Consider the following 19,507-nt stretch of genomic DNA (forward strand, 5'->3'; position numbering starts at 1 on the left):
TAATATGGAAACATTTCAAAATACAAATTTAATACCATAAGTAGAGTTCCCAGGAAACTCAAATCCAATGTTCAAGCACTCAATACAAAGCAGATGATGCTTGAGATCCTAAACATAATGAAAGATAAATAAAAAAAAAATACTATACCTTTCATATAGTATAGTGTGTCTCTCAGCATTTTAAACTGAGCAAGATAAAGAGGGTCACTGAAGGTTTTGTAATAGAGATCTGTACTAGAACCCATCTGAAAGAGAAAATCTTTCATTAGATTCAAAAGGAAGATCTTAGATTCAAAAGGAAGTATCTTATATTATACACATAAATATATCTCAGTCCACCTCCACAATGTAAACAAGTATATAAAACAGGTACAAGAAGTACTTTCACAGCTTTTCCCCCTCTGCTGCTAATGAAAGAAAAAGTACAGCCATTCAATGCATTAAACAAGATTCAGTCACTGATTGGAAGAGCACATCTATTTCTCTAATAATGGGGCTAAAAACAAAAAAGAAAAATAAAGGCAGGGCTCAAAGCTCTGATTTTACTGAGATGGAAAAAAGAGAGGCTGAAGTTGTCTCCACTCAGGCCTACATTTTGAACATGGCAGTGCTCAATGGGAGGCTGAGAGCAAAGCAGAGTCATTTCTGCACACATTTCAGCACACACCCCTTTCAGCACAGCTTTATGCCCTGAGGAAATGAGGCAAACTCCATAAAATGTGGTGGAGGCTGTGACAGAACTGCACCCAGGGGAGAGGAGAACAAGAAACAAGTTCTTATTCTGAAATGAGGACTCACAGACCTAAAGAACCAAGTTCGCCACCTCTGAAAGTGCATGAGCTGAAACACTGACAAACTCATAGAAAGGCACCTAAGACAGCAGCAGTGATTTCCAAGCCACAAACTGACAACAACCAACACATTTCATATATGTGAAGAAAAGACAATGTTACTGCAATATGCAAGAAAGACCTCAGTCTACAGTAAACCAGTTTGGGGCAATCAATGCTGTAATTTATTAGGACAACATAGCTAATGTAGGAAAATAACTATTTCCTCCTATGTTAGTGAAAAACATCAACCCCCATCACCATTTTCACACAGTCTAAGGCTGGATTTAAATCACTGAAAGAGCTGTTCAAAAAGGAAATTAGTATCATTTTGCAAAGAGAAAGCATACCTTATATCGGTAAAATACTGATTTTGTAAGTAATAAGGCAAAAAATGAAATATTAAAGTCATTAAAGAAGGAAGGTAAAACCATACCTCTGCAACTTCTGCTATAACTCCATCTAAGGTCTTCAGAAGAGAATCCTCAACAATCTGCTTTACCTATGGAGGAAAACAACCCAAACTGAAACAGGATGTTTCCTGTCAGTGACTCTAGATAGGAGGAGAATATCATTTAGTAATTCTGCTAATGCACAGAAAACTCAAGTCACTTCACTACAAAGTCTCAGATGAAATTAAGGCTGCAACAAGAACTTTTGAGCCTCTCTGCTGCTCCAGAATAGCTGATACCAGAAGCAGACAGGGCCTGCAGCTTCTGTCACTCATGCAAATTGCCAGCAAACAAATCCTTTAGGAAGTCTCACTCTCTCAGCAAACCCCAATCTTCTATTTCAGCAGCTAGCAGTATGCAGGTTACACCAGAACTAGTGGTCTGCAAGACTCAAGCAGGAAGCAGTTGACATAAACTTACTGAATTTTCCAAATTCTGCATGGTTTATATGAGAGTTTTTCAGGATCACTACTGAAGTGTGACATTAAATGATATAAAAACAAAATCACACAAAGCTTGAGAGACAAAGTTGGTTTACTTCCAATTCTAAATGTTTAAACTTAAACTGTGTCTATTTCTAGCAAATATCTTGAACACAGTGACACTGCAGTCTTCATAAGGAGCCATCTCGTACCATGTTCAACAGCTGTCGGAGCATTTCCAGTGGGATGTTAAACTCTTTATTGTTAATACCATTGAAGAGAGGAGAAACTGAAAAGCTGGAGCTGATTGTGGAGAAGTAATAATCAGGATCCAGTGCACTGCCATCAGGAAGATATGAACCTGATCAGAAAAAAATGGAAATACAAGTTTGAGAGAAAGGATATTAACTTTCTTTAATGGAAACATTTAGCCAGTACAAAAGAGTTCTTTCTAACACAGTCTTTAACCTGCCAGAGGTTTCAGCTCATCTACTGGTAAATTAAGACAGAAAGCTATGATAGAATTATCATTAGAAATTCAGTATCACAACAGAGAATTCATTACAATAACTTGTGTCCAAGCCAGAGATACTTCTGACAAGCCTTTCCAGATGAATGATGTGTATTTACCTGAAAACATCTGTAAATGTCCTTTAGATGAGAAGCACAGAGATGCAAAGAACGGGTTAAGTCAAAACAATCTTGCAAGGTTTTCCCCTGTATTAGATTAAAATGAACACATGGCACAGTGTCCATCGTAGAAGAGGCACCAATTCACCACAGCAATTTGAAGAGAATCAAATTATTTTTCAGATTCAAGTACTCTATTAAGCAAACAACTTGCTCAGCAAACTGCTCTTGGCTCTGTTTCCTTTTGAGAAATTACATCTCATGCCTTACTGAAGTGCACAGCTGGCTCTGCTAGAGTAATGTTCTCATGATTAACAGGCTTTCAAGCAAGACTATTTATTGACAACAACAAAAAAAGTCCTCAGTTCTTTTTTTTTCAAAACCAAGGTCACTATTCATCTTCTTTAGAAGGCATGGCTATATCAACAGAAGTAATACAAGGATTGACTGTAGCTGAAATATTTGATAGAAGTTAGTACTGAAAATAAAATCCTGACTGGAATAATCGTAACTCTACCAGAGAGACAACTAAAATAATTTAAAAAAAATATACAAAGATGTCCACTATTCACCTATAAATTTAAGATTATTTCTGTTCTACTACAGTAGTATCTCTCTAACCTGCAGCCTTTGGGTTTTGTCTATTTTTTTAAATTCAAACCACGAAGACCACAACATTGAAGAAAAATACATTGGTTCAACACAATAGACAGATAAACAGGTCTGTTCCTATTTGGCAATTTCAGAACTACCCTCCAATCCCATTATATGACTGAGGAAAAGATGCCTCTAGAAATAGCAATGTAAAGGAAAAAGAAAAGCAATGTGGAAGAAATTAATTTAAGCCAGGGCTTGAGAGAGAAGAATGACCCAGAAACAGAGAAAGCCCAAACTGTTAAAAACCTGAAAGGGCCAGACAAAACCAGAGACACCAAAACAGCTCAGATGCAGAGCTAGTCCTCCACATGATTCATGAAGAAGAGTTTATTTTTAAGCCCTGCGTCAACTTGGAACTCACAGATGGAGCTCTACTGCAACTCACTATTAAGAGTTTGAGTGTTAATTCCTGAAACTTTCTCAGGTTTTGGCCTTCTATGATACAGTAACTAATGCACATTACTGAACACTCCACTGCACTGTCTCCTTTAGTATTTCTTGCTTCAGCAAATTACTGGGTCTTCCACAATGACTCACATCACACTCACTCCAAATGGAGCAGTTGTTTTGGATTTATATAATGTGCCACAAGTCGCAAAATTCCAGACCCCAGTTCAACAATGTTGTTGTCTACTGAAGCACAATATTAACTCTTGTTTCTCAAAGTTACTCAGCCTAATCTCCTGAAATCCTTTTGGCCTAGTTGAATTAAGCTCCTCAGTACTAGGCACTGCCTATCAGGAAGAGAATCAAGAAACAAGTGAAAAATAACAGAGCCTAGAAATTACTGGTGTTAATAATTACTTCCTACTGTCCTTAAACCAGAGTTTTTTAAAAAATCCTAGCCAGCATGTGCTAAGAATTCCTATAATAATTCTAAAAGGGAGGGAAAGGGATCAAAAGTTTTTTTGTTTAAAATTTTCTATAAATAGCAACAAAACCCCAAATCACAGACTGCTCCTTAAGGTAATCTACCTTCAAAGTAATGAATTGCAGCAGGTCCTCCAGGAGAGCTGGGAGGGGGAAGCCCACGTTCAGGACTAACCTGAAACATTGCACAGAAGCCGTATTTTAGAAAATATTTATAAAACGTTTAAAAACCTGTCAAGGAGTAGATTGCACACTTTAAAATGAAACACAGCTTCAAGCAAAACTAACAGGAACTACATATTGTTTGGTCTAACAGCACTGTTCAGCCAAAAATGGGAAGTTAAAATATGCCAGTTCAGTGCTTTTGACTAAAGCGAAGAGATCAGAATGATAACTCCTCCACAGTATGAAACTATGCCAGTAACAATCTGTAGTTTCAAACCACCATCTGAATCCAGTCTTCCCCTAAGACAATGAACATCCACAGCCTCTGGTGAAACCAGGAAGAGCTCCTGTATCCTCTTGTGAAAACTTCACCCATTAAGTGCCAGCATCCTGATTTTACGGCTATACATTACAATGCCTTTTCATGACAATAACACAAGGAATGGGATTTGCCAAATGCTCCATGTAAAGACTTATTAGTACAGTTGCTACTTTAACTGTCACTGCTTGTTCTGTGATTCAGAAACTACAAAACTATTTTGAAACTCAGTTGTGGAACCACAATAAAGATATTTGTATTTGGTCAAACAATGTGTTAAGAGACTCTCTGTATATTCAGGCTTAAGTCTTAACTCCACTGAGATCAAGAAATCATCTCAGTGCTGACTCCGACACAGAGCAGGGCATACAAACCTGTGTGATGCTGGATACACTGCTAGTCTTTCTCTTCAGCGTTCCTTCCTGGCAAACAGTGAGCAGAGAACTGGGAAGAATTGATCTGAAATCATTAAAGGATCGCCTGCGAATTCCTTCGAGCTCTTCTGGAACTCTCAGGGAATGTGGGGGAATTTTAGGAAAAAGCTTTGAAAGGAGAGCCTCCTCTGAATTGCTGTAGCGACCAAAGGCCCGAGAAATTCCAATCAGGCAGGGCACTGCATACTTGCATAAATATTCTGGAAAAGAAAAATACATGTAACAGCACATTAACAGTAACTTAGAACTTCCTCTTCATGGTTTTGCTACCACTTCACGATTAAAGTATTACAAATTACTACAATTCTGCTTCCGTATTTTCTAGTCAGCGACAAACAGAATAGAGAAGTGTTACAGGAAGCTGGAAGACAAAATTCACTTTTCAGGATTGATCCTGATAACCAGCAAACAAAAGAGAATTTCAGAGGAGAGGAGTTACAAATACAGTAACAATTTTATCACTACCTTTATCGTGCATTTGTGGTGTCTGGCACATTCCCAACAGGAACTGCATTACTTGTAGGACTGCATCCAAAATCTAAAGTCATCAAGACAGACAAAAACATCTTTTGGTAAAGAGATATCATTATCTCACACCAGATCATTATAACAAATGAAACTTGTAAATATTAATGTAAGCACCTCTGTGAAATTTCTTAATACTGTGTGACTAAAAGATTACATTGCCCTCCATAAGGTTACAGAGCTTCTCTTGTAAAGTCTGCAGTGAGCTGCAAGTACTACCCGATAAAACAGCAGCACTCCCAACCTCACCATCAAAACTGGAATTTTAAAACTGGGCTCAGCAACTGACACCCAAAAGTAACTGCAGACCTATGAATATCCTCTAAGTACTTGACTATCAAGACAAGCAATTAATGCATCAGCACACACACTAAAGCAATCAGCCCCTTGCTGACAGGGAGCAGCTGTGCTCTTCTCCAGACATTTGTCAGGATTGCAGAATTGGAGAACTGGGTAAGACAACAGCACAAACTTAAACTCCACCTGCTCTCGGAGAGATGCATCCCTGTAAGCCACGTCAGACAACAGTGTCACTAAGCAGAAGCTGAAGTTTTCTGCCACTGGAAGCAAACCTGCAAAGTAATGGAGAGAAAACCAAGCACGTAAACCCTGCTAGAGAAAACCAACATGCAGAGAGCAAACTGTAATAAAGCAAGAAGACACAAGTGACTCCCATGTCATAAAGTTCTGAGAAAACTGTAGACAAAAATAGTATTACATACAAAATTTAGAAATACTCTAACCATCATAATTTCAGCACAAATGTTTAAAGAAAAATCAGAATTAAAAACCTTCCCAGGCTTTCATCTAATTAGAAATAAACCTTAATTATATAATACTGTATAAAAGTATTCATTCATTAAGGGAGCAAAAAATGAAGCGGTTGAAACAGCAACTAAGCATCAAAGCTAAAAGTAGAGCATACAAATCTCATGTTCCACTCTCCCACCCTAGCTACTACACAATCTTCTCCAGTTTAGTAACAAAACATATTGAACACAGAACTATTTGGAAAGTGCAATTCATCTAAAAGCAGCCAGGCAGGAAAACAGGGATCTATTCAACTTCCTTTGGCTTCTAAAGAAAATCAATATTAAAGGCTGTCAAGCCAGGAGCTAAGTAAGAACACAGCAGGACTTCTCCCCTCCCCTTGAACCGTGTCCCAAACAACCTTTGCTATTTCTATTTCCTGGCTGGCATTCCATGACAAAGATCAAAAAACCCAAATATCACCTTTGCCTTTCCGTGCATTGCTTTCTTCTATCCACTGGACTTTGGGAAGGCCCTTCAGGAGCCGCAGAAGGTAAGGAACCAAAGTATCCTTGTGCTAAAGAAGAAAATATTTTATTTAAAATGGAGGAGAAAAGCTGAACCATATAATCTTAAGATATTTTAGAGATATGGTAAAATTACTTTAGCTCACACAGAACTTGCTTCTAATGATTACTCCACAGGCTTCTTGACTATTGCAAAACTGATTTCAAAACAAGCAAATGAAAGTAACCCAATTCAGTGCCTTAAATCCAAGCCTTTCACTTGAGGCAACAGATCATTCTCTGTAAAAGCTGAAGAAAAAAGTTCCAGAACAGTAGCTAACCCCAAACACTTTATTAATTGACAGCAAGCTCCCAAAATAATTTTAAGACAGCTAGAAATTCAGAGCGCCAGTGCCAATTCAGTACACGTGATGCATCCCATGGCCTTACGCAAGTCACTTAACACATCTATGTAACACTTCAGCTCCCTCACCTGCAAATCAAAGCACAGCACAGCTGCCTTATAAAAAAACCCCAAACAAACACAAAGAAAGAAAAAAAGAACAAGGTCAATAATACCCATGCAAGCTCTGCATGCAATATGAAAGAATTCAAGGTGAGGTCTAATAGCATAGGACCTGGGACTCTGTCCATGCTTCCTTTCCTCTACACAGAACAATACCAGACCCAGCAGTCAAAGGGAAGAGAACCAGCTTGTGCTGGCCCTGCTGGCAGACACAGAAGGGATGCTTGTGTACAATGCAGCCTGTGTGCCCTGCCTGTCTGTTTATCCTGGCATGAAAGGGCCCATTGCAAACCTGGCCTTCAGGAGTGCACTGGAGCATCCCTGTCAGTCAGGAGCATGGGGGGAAGAACATGCAGTGACAAATCTAGTTTGAGTAAATCCTCCTGAATACTCTTTCCTTTCTCTGCTTAAGCCATCATGACCAGAAAACACAGCAGCAATTTGGCTGTGGCAGTGCCATGGCTACTGCCTATCGCACTTACCAGTATTCCCCTGCCCTCTTGACTGCATCCATCCCTTATCTCTGGCCTTTTAAATTACTTTTATGAAGAACAAATACCAACTTCTCATTCATTGAACAACAAAACTTGAATTAATCCAAGATCTTTGAAGGTAAATAGGTAGCCTAAGTGAGAAAAATACCTGAAGGTCAGATTCAATAAGGAAGATTCCTAAAGCAATAACAGCATCCCTACGACGTTCATCCAACTGGAAAATCCCGTGGAAATCCACTGGGCACATACAGAGCAGCTTTTGTACCTGAAAAACAGCAGAAGGAAAAAGATTGAAAAACAAATTGGAGCTTGTCTGACACACACGGTAGTCTCTCCATCTTCTGGAATACATCTGGCCACATTACCCTCCTTCCATCATCAATCTTAGTGAGAACATTCAAGGGCAAGGAAGAGTGATGACAGAAACCAGAAAAAGACAGAAAAATCTCAAGTGGATGTCAAACATTTTTTCTACGACATGGGTCAATTTAAAGGTTTTCTTCAACACTTGATCAAAGTGCTGAAGTATGATAAAGCCTTTGTTCCACTATTTCACTGTTAAATGTGCAGGAAATTTGCAGCAGTCACTTTCATTATATTACTCAATTCCTGTAAACAAAAAAAAATAGGTGGATGTAGCTTCAGTTACAGCTGCACCAATGCCTTCTACATATACAGCACTAAACAATTAACTGTTACCAACTGCTCAAATCCTTTCAACACAACAGATTAAGTTTTCAGAACAATGACTATCTCACTACTTACCTATTACTTCTCTCCATACTTAATAAATACATGTTTAAAGAATACATCAAACCTCCCAAATACTTTGTCCTTCTATGGAATGGTTAATAAATGGGAAAATGCAACAAGCATGTTGCCTTTTTATAAATTTCCTTTATGTTAGCAAATACTATCTAAAAACAGCCCTCATAATAAATAACTGTTTGACTTACCAATGTTTGAATGTCAAGACACTTCCTGTTTAGGTAACTCTGAACATCCCACCTTGAAATTTCTAAAGCAAGACACAACCTCCCTAGAGGATTAGAAGAATTGACTGGATGCTCAGTGCAATTCAAGATTCTGGTCCTTCAGCTGCCAGACCTCCTAATTACAAGACCTGTAGTATAACACAGATAATCCTCTTGCTCAACATAAAATGCAGTAGACGAAATATGAACTTTGGAAAATGACTGCTGATATGTGTGTTCCACGTCAGGTTACATTTGCAATAATATGAGTGAGCAAGTTTAGCTAGATACAAACTGTTACTATCATTGAACTGCTGTATTCTGTCAAACTGCAAAAAAAAAAAAAGAAAATCCCTGGTTATTTATGAACCAACAAGCAGGGCATAAAAAAATTATGCACCGTTGGCTGTCACACCAACGGTGCATTTCGAGAATAAGAAATAAGAAAAGAAGGCTGCAACAGCTGGCCCAGAACAAGCCCGATAGTTTTCATCAGCAGAGAGAGGTGATTTTTTCAGCTATTTAGTCACGATTATTGCCCGATGCAATTGGGACGCGCTGTCACTTGGTGGCCAGTCCGGGCGCAGCAGTCTGTGCATCCCTGCTGCGGGCAGCAGCACACGCACCTGCCCGGGAGCGGGACAGCCCCTCGGGGCACTGCCCAGACACGGATCCCGGCCTTCTCCCTTCAGCACGGCTTTATCTCACCACATTTCACCGGCAATGATTGCGTCGCCTGGATTTAACCAGATACGTGGAAGAAAGCAACCAGCCCTAATTAGGTTGAGACTAATTACTCCCACACGACCATGTTCTACAGACTTGGGGGACATGCAGCAAGATCCAGTTCCTCGCCCCGAGGGTGCGCTGCTGACCAGAATTTTTGGGTCAAGCTGGCCCACACGAGCATCCCTGAGGCCCAGCTGCCCCGAACGCAGGGACGGGCGAAGCCGGGGTGACAGAACCCCTCCAGAGCCCACAGACAGCCCCGCCCAGGCAGAGCCGCGTCCTCCGGGGCATCTCCCGGTCCGCGGGCACGCTCGCTGCCCCTAACCCGCTTCCCACGCGTGGCACTGCCCAGGGCTCGGCCGGACACCCCGACACGGCACAAACAGCGCACAGAAGGGGCCACGAGCGGCGCTGACCGGGCTGCTGGCGAGTCCCGTGCACACAGGGGCCACCCCTGCCGCGGCACGGCCCCCCTGCCACACGCGGCTTCCACGCGTGACAACCCCGCAGTCTGCACACACGCAGCGCCCCTCACGCAGCCTCACGCGTGTCGGCCGCCCCCCACAAACGCCCTCACCTTCTCCAGGGGCGCCGGGTTCTGCACCGCTAGCGACCGCGCCAGCGACAGCACCGTGTTGAAGTAAAAGCCGCGCGCGGTGGCCGCGCTGCTCCCGCGGCCCGCAGAGCCCGCGGAGGGAGCCGCGGCGGTCCCGGCCGTGGCGGCCGCCGTCCCGGCCGCCGCCGCCGTGGCCGCCGTGGCCGCAGCCGCCGCTGCCGCCGCCACCGCCGCGGCCGCCATGTTGCGGGGGAACGGCGCCGGGCAGCCCGTCCCGCCCCCGCCCGCGAGATCAACGCCTCCCGCGGGAGCACGGCGCACCAATCGCGCCGCAAAGATGGCAGCGCCCAGTGAGGCTTCACTTCCGCCCGGTGACGCGCCTTCGCTGCGCAGCCGTCCCTTCACATCTTCCCCCCCTGCCGCAGTGGTCCCGCCCGGCAGCCGCCTATCCACCAGCGGCGCTGCGGTGCGCCCACCCCGCCTCGCGGGGGGGAAGGCGGCCGGTGGCTGCTCACGGCGCTTCCGCCCGGCGCTCGGTGCCGTGGGTGGAAGCAGCGGAGCGGCCGCGGCCCGAGGCGGGGGCTAGGGCGGTTGTGTGAGGGGGGAGGCCTCCTCGGGGACATTCTCGCGGTCGGCGGTGCCATGTCGGCGCTTCCGAGGAGCTACAACCCGTTCGCGGAGGACGAGGAGGAGGATGTGGCGCCGGCGGCTCCCGGCGGGGCGGGCGGCACGGACCGGCAGCGGTACCTGCAGCAGGAGGTGCTGCGCCGCTCCGCCGCCACCGCCGACAGCACCACCCGCTCCCTGTCGCTTCTCTACGAGTCCGAGCGCATCGGCGTGGCCGCCTCCGAGGTGGGTCAGGGCCGGGAGCGGAGCCTTCGCCCCTGGGCCGCTGGGGAGGAGCGGCCGCAGGCCCCGAGCGCTCCCCCTTCGCTCACACCTCCGAGAGGGAAGTCTTGTGCTCCTTGTTCCCCCGGACAGTCTCCTGAAAAGTCCCTCTTTACTCGATGTTTTCCAGTCAGTCTGTCTCTGTGTTTTCTGGGTGGTGGCGTTTGGGTTTTAAGGGAAAAATCCCAGTTATAGCCTATGTGTCTGAATAGTACTGAGGCTGAGACTCGGCCGTGTTTTCAGCCGATTTCAACAGTTCTTACTAATTTTTAGCTGACTAAAAAGTTTTTAGCAGTGGTTAGATGAAGGGCCTTCCCTGTTAGTTGTTTGTGATGTGCTTCGGTTCACCCTGATTAATCATTTCCTTCATTCCTTAGGCTCTGTTTCAGCACTTAGTACTCGGGCTCATAAAGGTCTTGTCCATTGTGTCACCAGCTATACTGGGATGCTCCTTGGGTGATGTAGCCTAAATTAACCCCAGGCCATCCCCAAGCTGCAGCCAGTCCTTATGCTCAGAAGGTTCTTAGAGGGACTTCTGTGAACTTCCAGACTTGTGATTTGTTTGTCCAGGAAATCACAAGTGATGAATCAAGAATTCAGGCTTGATGCAGAGCCTGTGGTAAAACTTGAAGGCTGTGTGTTTGTGCTTTATTGAGAGGGGGAAAAACATATTTCCCAGAGTTTAACAAGAACATGAACATAAGTTCTTCGTTTTGCACTGGTGGTAGCTGTAGGCAACTTTCCTGCCAGCATTAATCTTTGGATTACTCTGGAACAGTGGTTGTGCTGCTGAATTAGAAAATAATGTACTTCTATATATAAAAATTCCTAAATCCTGCACTTCTAAAATTAACTAAAATATTCCTGAAGTCTGAAGAAATTCTGTTTGTGTTTATTTCTTTTGGTTATTCTACTTGTAAATTATCAAAAACCTCCCGGTAAGGTGGAAATAGATTCCCTTCCCAATGAAGGTGCCACTCATAACTAGAAATTGTCCTGCTTGCTCATTCGCCTGCCATAAACCTGTGCATTTCCACCACATCAGCCATCTGGTGGTCAGCCATAGAGGCAAATGTCAGCTTGACAAAAGGCTAGTACAGGAAACTCCTGGATGTTTATTGTGGTAGGTGCCAGGAACCCAACAAGTCTCAGGGATGAGGATTTTGCAGCTTGTTAATGCAGTGGCTGACAAGCAACTACTGATTGAAATGCCCTGGAGGAAGGGGAGCAAGGGAAAAAGCTGTTTGCCCTCAGAAATAATCTGCACAGGTGAAGGAGTGCTGTTAATTTTTCTTTAGAGTGTCACCTTTAGTGTTAATTATTTGATGGCTCAGTTTATCCTGGCTTTATGATCTGCTTTTCTCTGTCAATGCCTGTTAGGAGCTCATCCGTCAGGGAGAGGCTCTGAAGCGCACAGAGCAGATGGTGGATAAAATGGACCAGGACTTGAAAACGAGTCAAAGGCACATAAACAGCATCAAGAGTGTTTGGGGGGGCTTGGTAAACTACTTCAAAGCCAAACCTCCAGAGAGCAAGCCAGAGCAGAATGGAGCCTCTGAATATTATGCTAACAGCAGGTAAGTAACATTAACTTTTTATTTAGGACTTGTTTCCCACAGCATCTCTGAAATGTCACCAGAAAATGAGAAAGTAAAACATCTGTTGGTTCTCTCAAACTCTTGTAAACTCCTGAGATGGTCTAGCTACCTTTTTTCTTAAATGCTGAATTTTAATTAATTAAATTAATTAATTTCATTAAAACAATGCTTTCTTTAATTTTTTTTTTCTTTTTTTAAACTAGGTTAAAAGAAGCAATGATGTCTAGTAAAGAACAAGAGTCAAAATACCAGGAAAGCCATCCAAATTTAAGGAAGCTAGATGATTCAGGTTTGTTAACTTTATTTTACACTGAATGCCTGTCATCCATGTGGGGCAAACTTCCAGAGTGATGAAGGCAGAGACCCTTCAGCCTGCCCAACCGCTGACTTGCCTTGCTGCCTGACATTTGCAGATTGGTATCCCAGATGCTTCATGTTTGAATTCGAAGGAATTGTTTCCATTAAACTCTCATATCCATAGGGAAGATGTTATACCAACTAAAGACTGAAAGCACCCAGTGCTCCTATTTGTATAGAGAATGCACAGTGTGTAGACAGGGTTTCCCTAAGTTTGCCAAAATGTTACATGTTCAGAGGTTCTCCTTTTAACCATTGTTTGTCATAGTTTTTAGATACTGTCCTTGTTATTTCAAACATGGATTCTAGCCCTCCATACTGATGGAATTTCTTGATTCTCAGAAGGTGGTGTATGGAGTTTGGCCTCATTCCTCCTTCTCTCAATCTGATAACTTCTGTGAGGGCTTTTTCGTACTACATGCCTGTTTCTTTATAAAGTGAGCCTCGGTTATTTAACACAGTAAGAGTGGGAAAGCAGCAGGACATCGATGGTGTTGTAGGAGAGTTGTATGAGGCTTTTGGGGGCTTGGATCCCATCGCACTCCGTGTAGTGCCGAGCTCCGTCCAGCAGAGGGCAGAGCGGCTCCGGCGGCCCCAGCTGCGGCCGCTCGCTGCGGGTCCCGGTGACCGTCCCAGCTTTTTGTCCCCCTGGATGTGCGCTGCAGGCTCCGTTTGCTTTTCTCTCCCAACTCACTAATAGAACTGCAATTAACAGCCCAAAAGAGAATAATTGTAGCTTAAGTGTTCATCTTGAGAGCTGGTCTTGGACTACTGATACTCTGGTTACATGATTACCTGGCAGCTGTGTTCAAGCTAATTTTTAATAGCCTTGCTGAAACTTCAGAACCTCTTCTCACAAGCTTTTTCATTATATAATATTCTTTACTCTATACTCTTAACAGACAATGATTTCAACAAAGCAGATTTAGTTTCTTCAGTGCAAAGAGATGCCTATCCAAAGAACCAACAACTGCGAGCTTACCATCAGAAAATTGATACCAACTTAGGTGAGTGAGAAACTGAAGCTGTGTGATGTTATACAGTTGTGAAATTTTGATTCCTAAACCAGATAAAATTATTATGTGATATATTTATATATGTGACACTTTTTTTAGTTAACATGCAAAATTTAATAATTTTAAAAATAGTTCACTGGAATTTTCATTTCAAAACTATCTACGTGGTACATCAGTTTAGACCCAAATAATTTAAAGCAGTGCACAGCTTTTGAAATACATGTTTTGCAAAATAATTTAATTTGTGGAATTTCTGCATTTCTTTTATTACTTCTCAAAACCGTTCAGTTGAGTTTGCCTTCCTTTGTTCTGTCGCATACAGACAAAGTTCCTGTTTGCGTACATGTGTCACTGTGTAGCTGACCTAGAAAGAAGAGATTGGGAAAAAATCAGAAAGGAATAAATCAAAGATAAATAGTCAGTCATAAGAGCTAGTGGAAGCCCATTTGTTCTGTTCAAAAGGTGTGGAAAACTTACTAACCTCAAGAAGCATTTATACCAATCAATCATGCAATGAAATTGTCACCTTTTGGTCAATTAGAAAATCTAGAAATGGGAGTTTCTCATCCATGATAAATATCTGCTTACATCTTCAGCTCACTGGTATCATTTGTACAAAAAGCAAAACAACTGAGGTAGTAAGCACGCTGTATGCTGAGCAGAGAAAACATGTACCAAATTTTCTATGAGGTACATTTTTTAAAAAAAAGGTAAAAACTACATTACAGGGTATGTAATTTGATAAAGATCCAATTTGGTGTTAAGCATTTGCTTAACAGCAAATGTAAAATGTAAAAAAGGAGGAAGTGACCATTTCTGGTAGTAACAGTACAACAATGAAAATTCCAGTGCTTCCTCTATTTCAGAGGAATGCTCAGACTTGAGGAATTTTACCTAACATTTTCTAACCCAGGGTTTTGGAGAAGGAATCCTGAGTGTCCATTTAGATAATATGTGTTACAGCACTTTGATTCCTTATGATCCCTCTCTACCCTGACAGATGAGATGTCTTCTGGGCTGAGTCGCCTGAAAAGCCTCGCTCTTGGCCTGCAGACTGAAATAGAAGAGCAGGATGATATGTTGGATCGGCTCACAAAGAAAGTAGAGACTCTGGATGTCAACATTAAAAACACTGATAGGAAAGTCCGACAACTATAAAGGATTTTTAGAATTTCTTTTGCCTGGTATTGGTTCATCCTGAATGCCTCATCTCAACCAATCTCTTAAAAAATATCTTGGGCAGTATCTGTTTCTCTTTTTTTTTCTGCTGTGTTACTGGTTTTGTTGTCATTAAAATTATGTAGTCTTAAGTCAGCACAATACTTTACATTTCCTCTTGGTCTACATGGGAAAAGTGCATGTGGAGTAAAATCTCTCAGCATCGGGTCAGGATGCCCCACTCAGTTGTGTAACTGCGTCATGTGCATGGAGGAATTTGCACTCCACAAAGCTGCAGTGTCCTTGGCCTGGGAGCTCTGATGAGAAAAGGAACTGCATTTTTGCCTCTGTTTTGGGGAGGGGGCAGGGGGAATATAATGTGATGCTTTGTTCAGAACAAATGTTGCTAATTCTGTTTACCTACAGATACGTTAAATTCAGAAAAAAATGCTGATTTCCGGCTGTAAACATATTTTTAAGTGACTGTTCTCCAGCATTTCTGGGGCTTAAGGAATGAGCTGTTCTGTGGAAGTTGTAAAATATCAAGGGTGTCTTGTATTAATGTAATATCCTGTGTTGTGTTCCCTTTCCTAAGATGACTTTGCCCAAATGGTGCATCCACAAATTGTGGTTTTTATGTTTAGGTAGCTAAATACACTTGCCTTTACAGTCTTGTCAGTAAAGATCTCTAAGGGTATCTCATGGTCTGAAAGAAATGTTCCTTGACAGTGACCCAAAAAGTTTGGGTAACAAAATCAGGACTTAAATGTATGTGCTCTTAAAGATTCTTTTTGCAGAAATGGTCACCATCTGTTTTTAATTTTCTGCTTTTTCTCAGCTTATTCTTTTAGGTGGTTATTTGAAAAAACAGCTTCCATTTTAGAAATGGAGAGTAGGTCTGATAGTGCACAAGCAGATTACAGAAGATTGTTCTTTAGCATTTATTTCAGATGTGATTACAGATGGAGTGCTTTGCTAAGTAATGTGACTGTTAAGAAACTCCACTATGGTTCACATGCATCTGCATTGGCTTAGCAGGTATAAAAAATTCCTGCAAATAAAGAAAAGCCCAAAACCATTTCTGAGTCTTCCAGATAGAATTTGGGCCTTTCACTTTGTTTTGTTCTTTTGTAAGGATGACTGTAGAACAAAATAATCACAATTCTGCTCCAGCCTGAAACAAGACATTCAGAACTTGCTGTCTGTCTTGAAAACAAGCAAGGTCCTCCTGTTTGAAGAGGCAAAGGGACCTGTGTCAGTATTGGAGCATCACAAGTGACAGTGTGTGGCTAGGAAGAGATTGTTACTTATTTTGAACTAATGCCACATTGCCTTATGAATTAAAGGTGTTCTGAGCTATCAAGCTTGTCCCCTTCACGGATGTCACATTCACACCACTCTTGTTCCTTTTTCAAGGGATTTGTTACCTTGAGCTCACTTGCCACAAGGTGCATCCAAATTGTTAAGGAGATAAGAGAAACTGAGCCTTTCTTATTTTACTGTGTCTCCAGAAAGTTCACTTGTAGAAAAATAAATCACTAAAAAAGCTACACTTATTGGACATAGTATTATGGAAAAAATACTATTTCTGGGATACTGGCAGGGTTGAGTTGTGAATTAGATTTAAGGTCAGCCTCTTTTTCCTTTATTACTGGTGGCATTGATTTCAGTCCCCCCCAAAAAAATCTCTTTTGGAGGGAAATAAAACGTCAAGAGCAATTGAGTACCTTTAATTGCTTTTTAATTTTCAGTTTATCTCATTTATGCACATTAAGAATTATAAATAACCTATTAATATATAATTATACTATTTGGGTTTATACCATGATTACTTATTTCACTCTGTTAGAATATTTATTAATTATATTATTTGATATCTCAAGACAGTTGATACATTTATTTAGTAAATTATAGAGTTTATGTGAAGGAAGATCAAAATTTTGATTATATCTTTAGTTTCTTACTTGTTTTAATAACACTCCTTTTAGTGTGAAATCTGCCTGCAACTGTCACAACTCAGTGTTTACTAAAGTAAGACTGATAACAAGGATGGACTCTGAGACTTTCTTGACTAAGTTATGGCAAATGGAGGAAAAATGTCACTGGAGGATCTGGTTGTGTTATGTGAAGTAAGAAATCTGGAGCTTGAATCCAAGCAAAAATCTTTGATTTAAGGGTGAAGTGTGCTGTCATTCTGATGCCATTCCATTTTTAGTCTAAATTATTTCAAAAATTAACTCAAGTTTTTGAGCAAATGTTTAGTTGTATTGGCCTTATGAAATATTCAATGCATCCTGGATGTCTTTGATGCCTTTAAAAACACAGGGAGGGAAGGGGAATAAAAAATAAATCCCTATTTCTGCTTTGTGAATAAAAAATAAATTTCTATTTGTGCTTTGAGAATGCCCTAATCCAAGCAGAGTAAAAACCCAGGATCTCAGCCATGTGGAATCTATACAGATGTCTAACTCCTCATGTCTTCTAACAATCCCATTCACTGCCTCAGTAATGTATGTCTGCCTTTGCTTAGGTTTTCTTGCTCTATTTATTATTTTTGTTTGGTTTTAATGGCCTTGTTTTAAAGGATCATTTACCACACTGGGTTTCTTTTGCAGGGGGGAAAAGATGGTGCATGGATATAAAAGAATTTCTGCTACAAACTGAATTGCTTGTCTCTGCTTTCATATTGATTTTTGCTGATAACAAACTTAAGTCTAACTGACATGAGGAGACACCACTATTTTATAATAGTGATGATGTTTTTTATCTCTTGGGCTAACTTTCTATCCTAGAGGAAAAGGAAATTTAAAGGAAAATAACCACATGATTTTTGCTTTTCCAGGAAATGCCATTTTGAATGTATAATGAAGGATTTAACTTCAGTAGCTTTTCTTACTGTTTCCTGAGATGGAGTTTTATTTCTTCTTGGATACTGTTGAAAAACTTTAACTGTGTAGTGTCCAGGACTTTCAGAAGAAGTTTAATTTGCACTCGTGCTAATTTTTGATAAAATAAATGTTGTTGCCTGTATATTCATGTTGGCATATAAGCTGGTGTTCTTGCAGCAAAATAGCTCTGGTTAATTTTATTGGCTTGGGTAGAAGTTTAATAATGTCAGAAGAAGGTGGCAAAAAAAAAAACATATTAAGTGTTCTCTATAAAAGGCAATTTGCCAGTTTCTCAAGAAGTTGGCTAATCAATTTTGAAAAGATCTTAAACACTGGGAAGTAGCATATACCCTTCATAACACAGACATAAAATTCTAAAAGCAACAAGGAAAAAGAATGGGAATTACCAGTATCTGATGACTAGATTCCTAGGTGTATTTGATTTTTAATTTTCCTGAGCATTGAATTAAATCTTGTAACAAATTATATGTAGCTGAATTTTAGTCTGTACTACACATATTTCTTTGCTGTGCTGAGCTATATTGGCCCTACTGAAATCGTTGGGACACGATGATGTCAGGGGTTCTTTTAATGTGTGAAATTCACCTGAAATATTTTGCTGCCTAGTGTTTTTGTGATGTCATTTGTTAAGTGTTGAAACAGAAAATACCTTCTGCCTTCTGAACAAACATTTTTGTAGGCATTTGTAACATCACATGGAGGATATGTGTTAATTTTTACTTTGAAATACTTAGGACTTAATTTCAAATCACAGGTAGTGATTATTTCTATCTGACTTTTTTAAACAGAACTTTAATTCTGTGCCACCGAGGTATAACATTTTTTGTATAAGTCAAATTGCGTTCTTTCATTTAAATGCTAAACTGGACTGTAGTTCAGCAGTTTAAGAGATTGAATGGAATGAGTGTTGAATGGTAAGACAGTCAATAAAAGGTGCTTATTGTTAATGAAGAGTTGTTGCACTTATTTCCCAAAATTTTTTTATTACAACTTCATTGATACTTTTCCCCCATAATATCTGTTAAAATGCAGAACCTACTCTATCATGTTTGTTTCAGCATGGACATGCAGCTGGTGGATTTTTTTTTCTTAGAATAAAAGAGAGTATGACATTTCTGTGTTTTTCTTGAGTAGATTCTCTTAGATGCTGAGAGAGGAATGTAAACCATTACTACATGTAAACCATTGTTTTTGCAAAAGAATTTATTTGTGATGATAAAATAATTCCAGATGTTGCTTAAAAAGTAACTTTGCCACAGTGTTTGGTATTACCAGGAATATAAATAACTGGATGTGTGCATGAACAGGGGGCAGGTGAAATAGGAGTATGGCAAAAAAAGATACAAACCTTTTTGACCCTCACCACACCACCTTTTTGAAAACCTTCTTGTGGTATTTGTGTGGTCACAAATTTGGTGATGGTAGAAAACTTGTGAATGTCTTGACCTTCAGGTAGGTTCTTGTATGTGAAGGGAGGAACTTGGCTTCTGATTTTTTTTTTTAATAGAGATTAATTTTGTTTAATTCTATAAAGAGAGATTAAGAAGTGCGATTTATTACAAAAGCTCTGACAAAGGAAAATTTAAGAGAGAGACTGACAGATTTTTAAAAAATTCAGATAACTTTGATTTGCTGCCTTTTTACTGAGAGTTCTTCAACAAATGGGAATTGAGAGCACTTCCATCTCTGCACTTAATTGTTGCACACAGAAAAATCAAAATAGTACAAAGAGCAGAGTAGGA

At 40.8% G+C, this 19,507-nt stretch overlaps 2 protein-coding genes across 3 annotated transcripts in view; one reads left to right on the forward strand and one right to left on the reverse strand.

The window, feature by feature from the left end:
* PI4KA (phosphatidylinositol 4-kinase alpha) overlaps window positions 1-10,082 on the reverse strand; it is a 54,250-nt gene extending 44,168 nt beyond the window's left edge. The window contains exons 1-10 of one of the 2 annotated variants that reach the window (XM_058851221.1): window positions 9,861-10,082; window positions 7,729-7,845; window positions 6,538-6,631; window positions 5,788-5,876; window positions 5,245-5,317; window positions 4,720-4,979; window positions 3,967-4,036; window positions 1,917-2,065; window positions 1,267-1,332; window positions 149-245 (exon numbers count right to left, since the gene is read on the reverse strand). In XM_058851221.1, the coding sequence (XP_058707204.1) occupies window positions 149-245; window positions 1,267-1,332; window positions 1,917-2,065; window positions 3,967-4,036; window positions 4,720-4,979; window positions 5,245-5,317; window positions 5,788-5,876; window positions 6,538-6,631; window positions 7,729-7,845; window positions 9,861-10,082 (1,237 nt within the window). The remainder of the gene's footprint in view (window positions 1-148; window positions 246-1,266; window positions 1,333-1,916; window positions 2,066-3,966; window positions 4,037-4,719; window positions 4,980-5,244; window positions 5,318-5,787; window positions 5,877-6,537; window positions 6,632-7,728; window positions 7,846-9,860) is intronic. The other variant, XM_058851222.1, reaches the window with a different exon arrangement.
* Window positions 10,083-10,239: 157 nt separating this feature from the next.
* Window positions 10,240-18,716, forward strand: SNAP29 (synaptosome associated protein 29). The gene is made up of 5 exons (XM_058851587.1): window positions 10,240-10,691; window positions 12,108-12,304; window positions 12,529-12,614; window positions 13,585-13,689; window positions 14,699-18,716. Exons 1-5 carry the CDS (start codon window positions 10,482-10,484, stop codon window positions 14,854-14,856), a joined length of 756 nt encoding a protein of 251 aa, XP_058707570.1. The 5' UTR covers window positions 10,240-10,481; the 3' UTR covers window positions 14,857-18,716.
* The last annotated feature ends 791 nt before the right edge of the window (window positions 18,717-19,507 follow it).

Source organism: Poecile atricapillus, chromosome 16 (genome assembly GCF_030490865.1).
Source record: "Poecile atricapillus isolate bPoeAtr1 chromosome 16, bPoeAtr1.hap1, whole genome shotgun sequence".
NCBI classification, from domain to species: Eukaryota; Metazoa; Chordata; class Aves; order Passeriformes; family Paridae; genus Poecile; species Poecile atricapillus.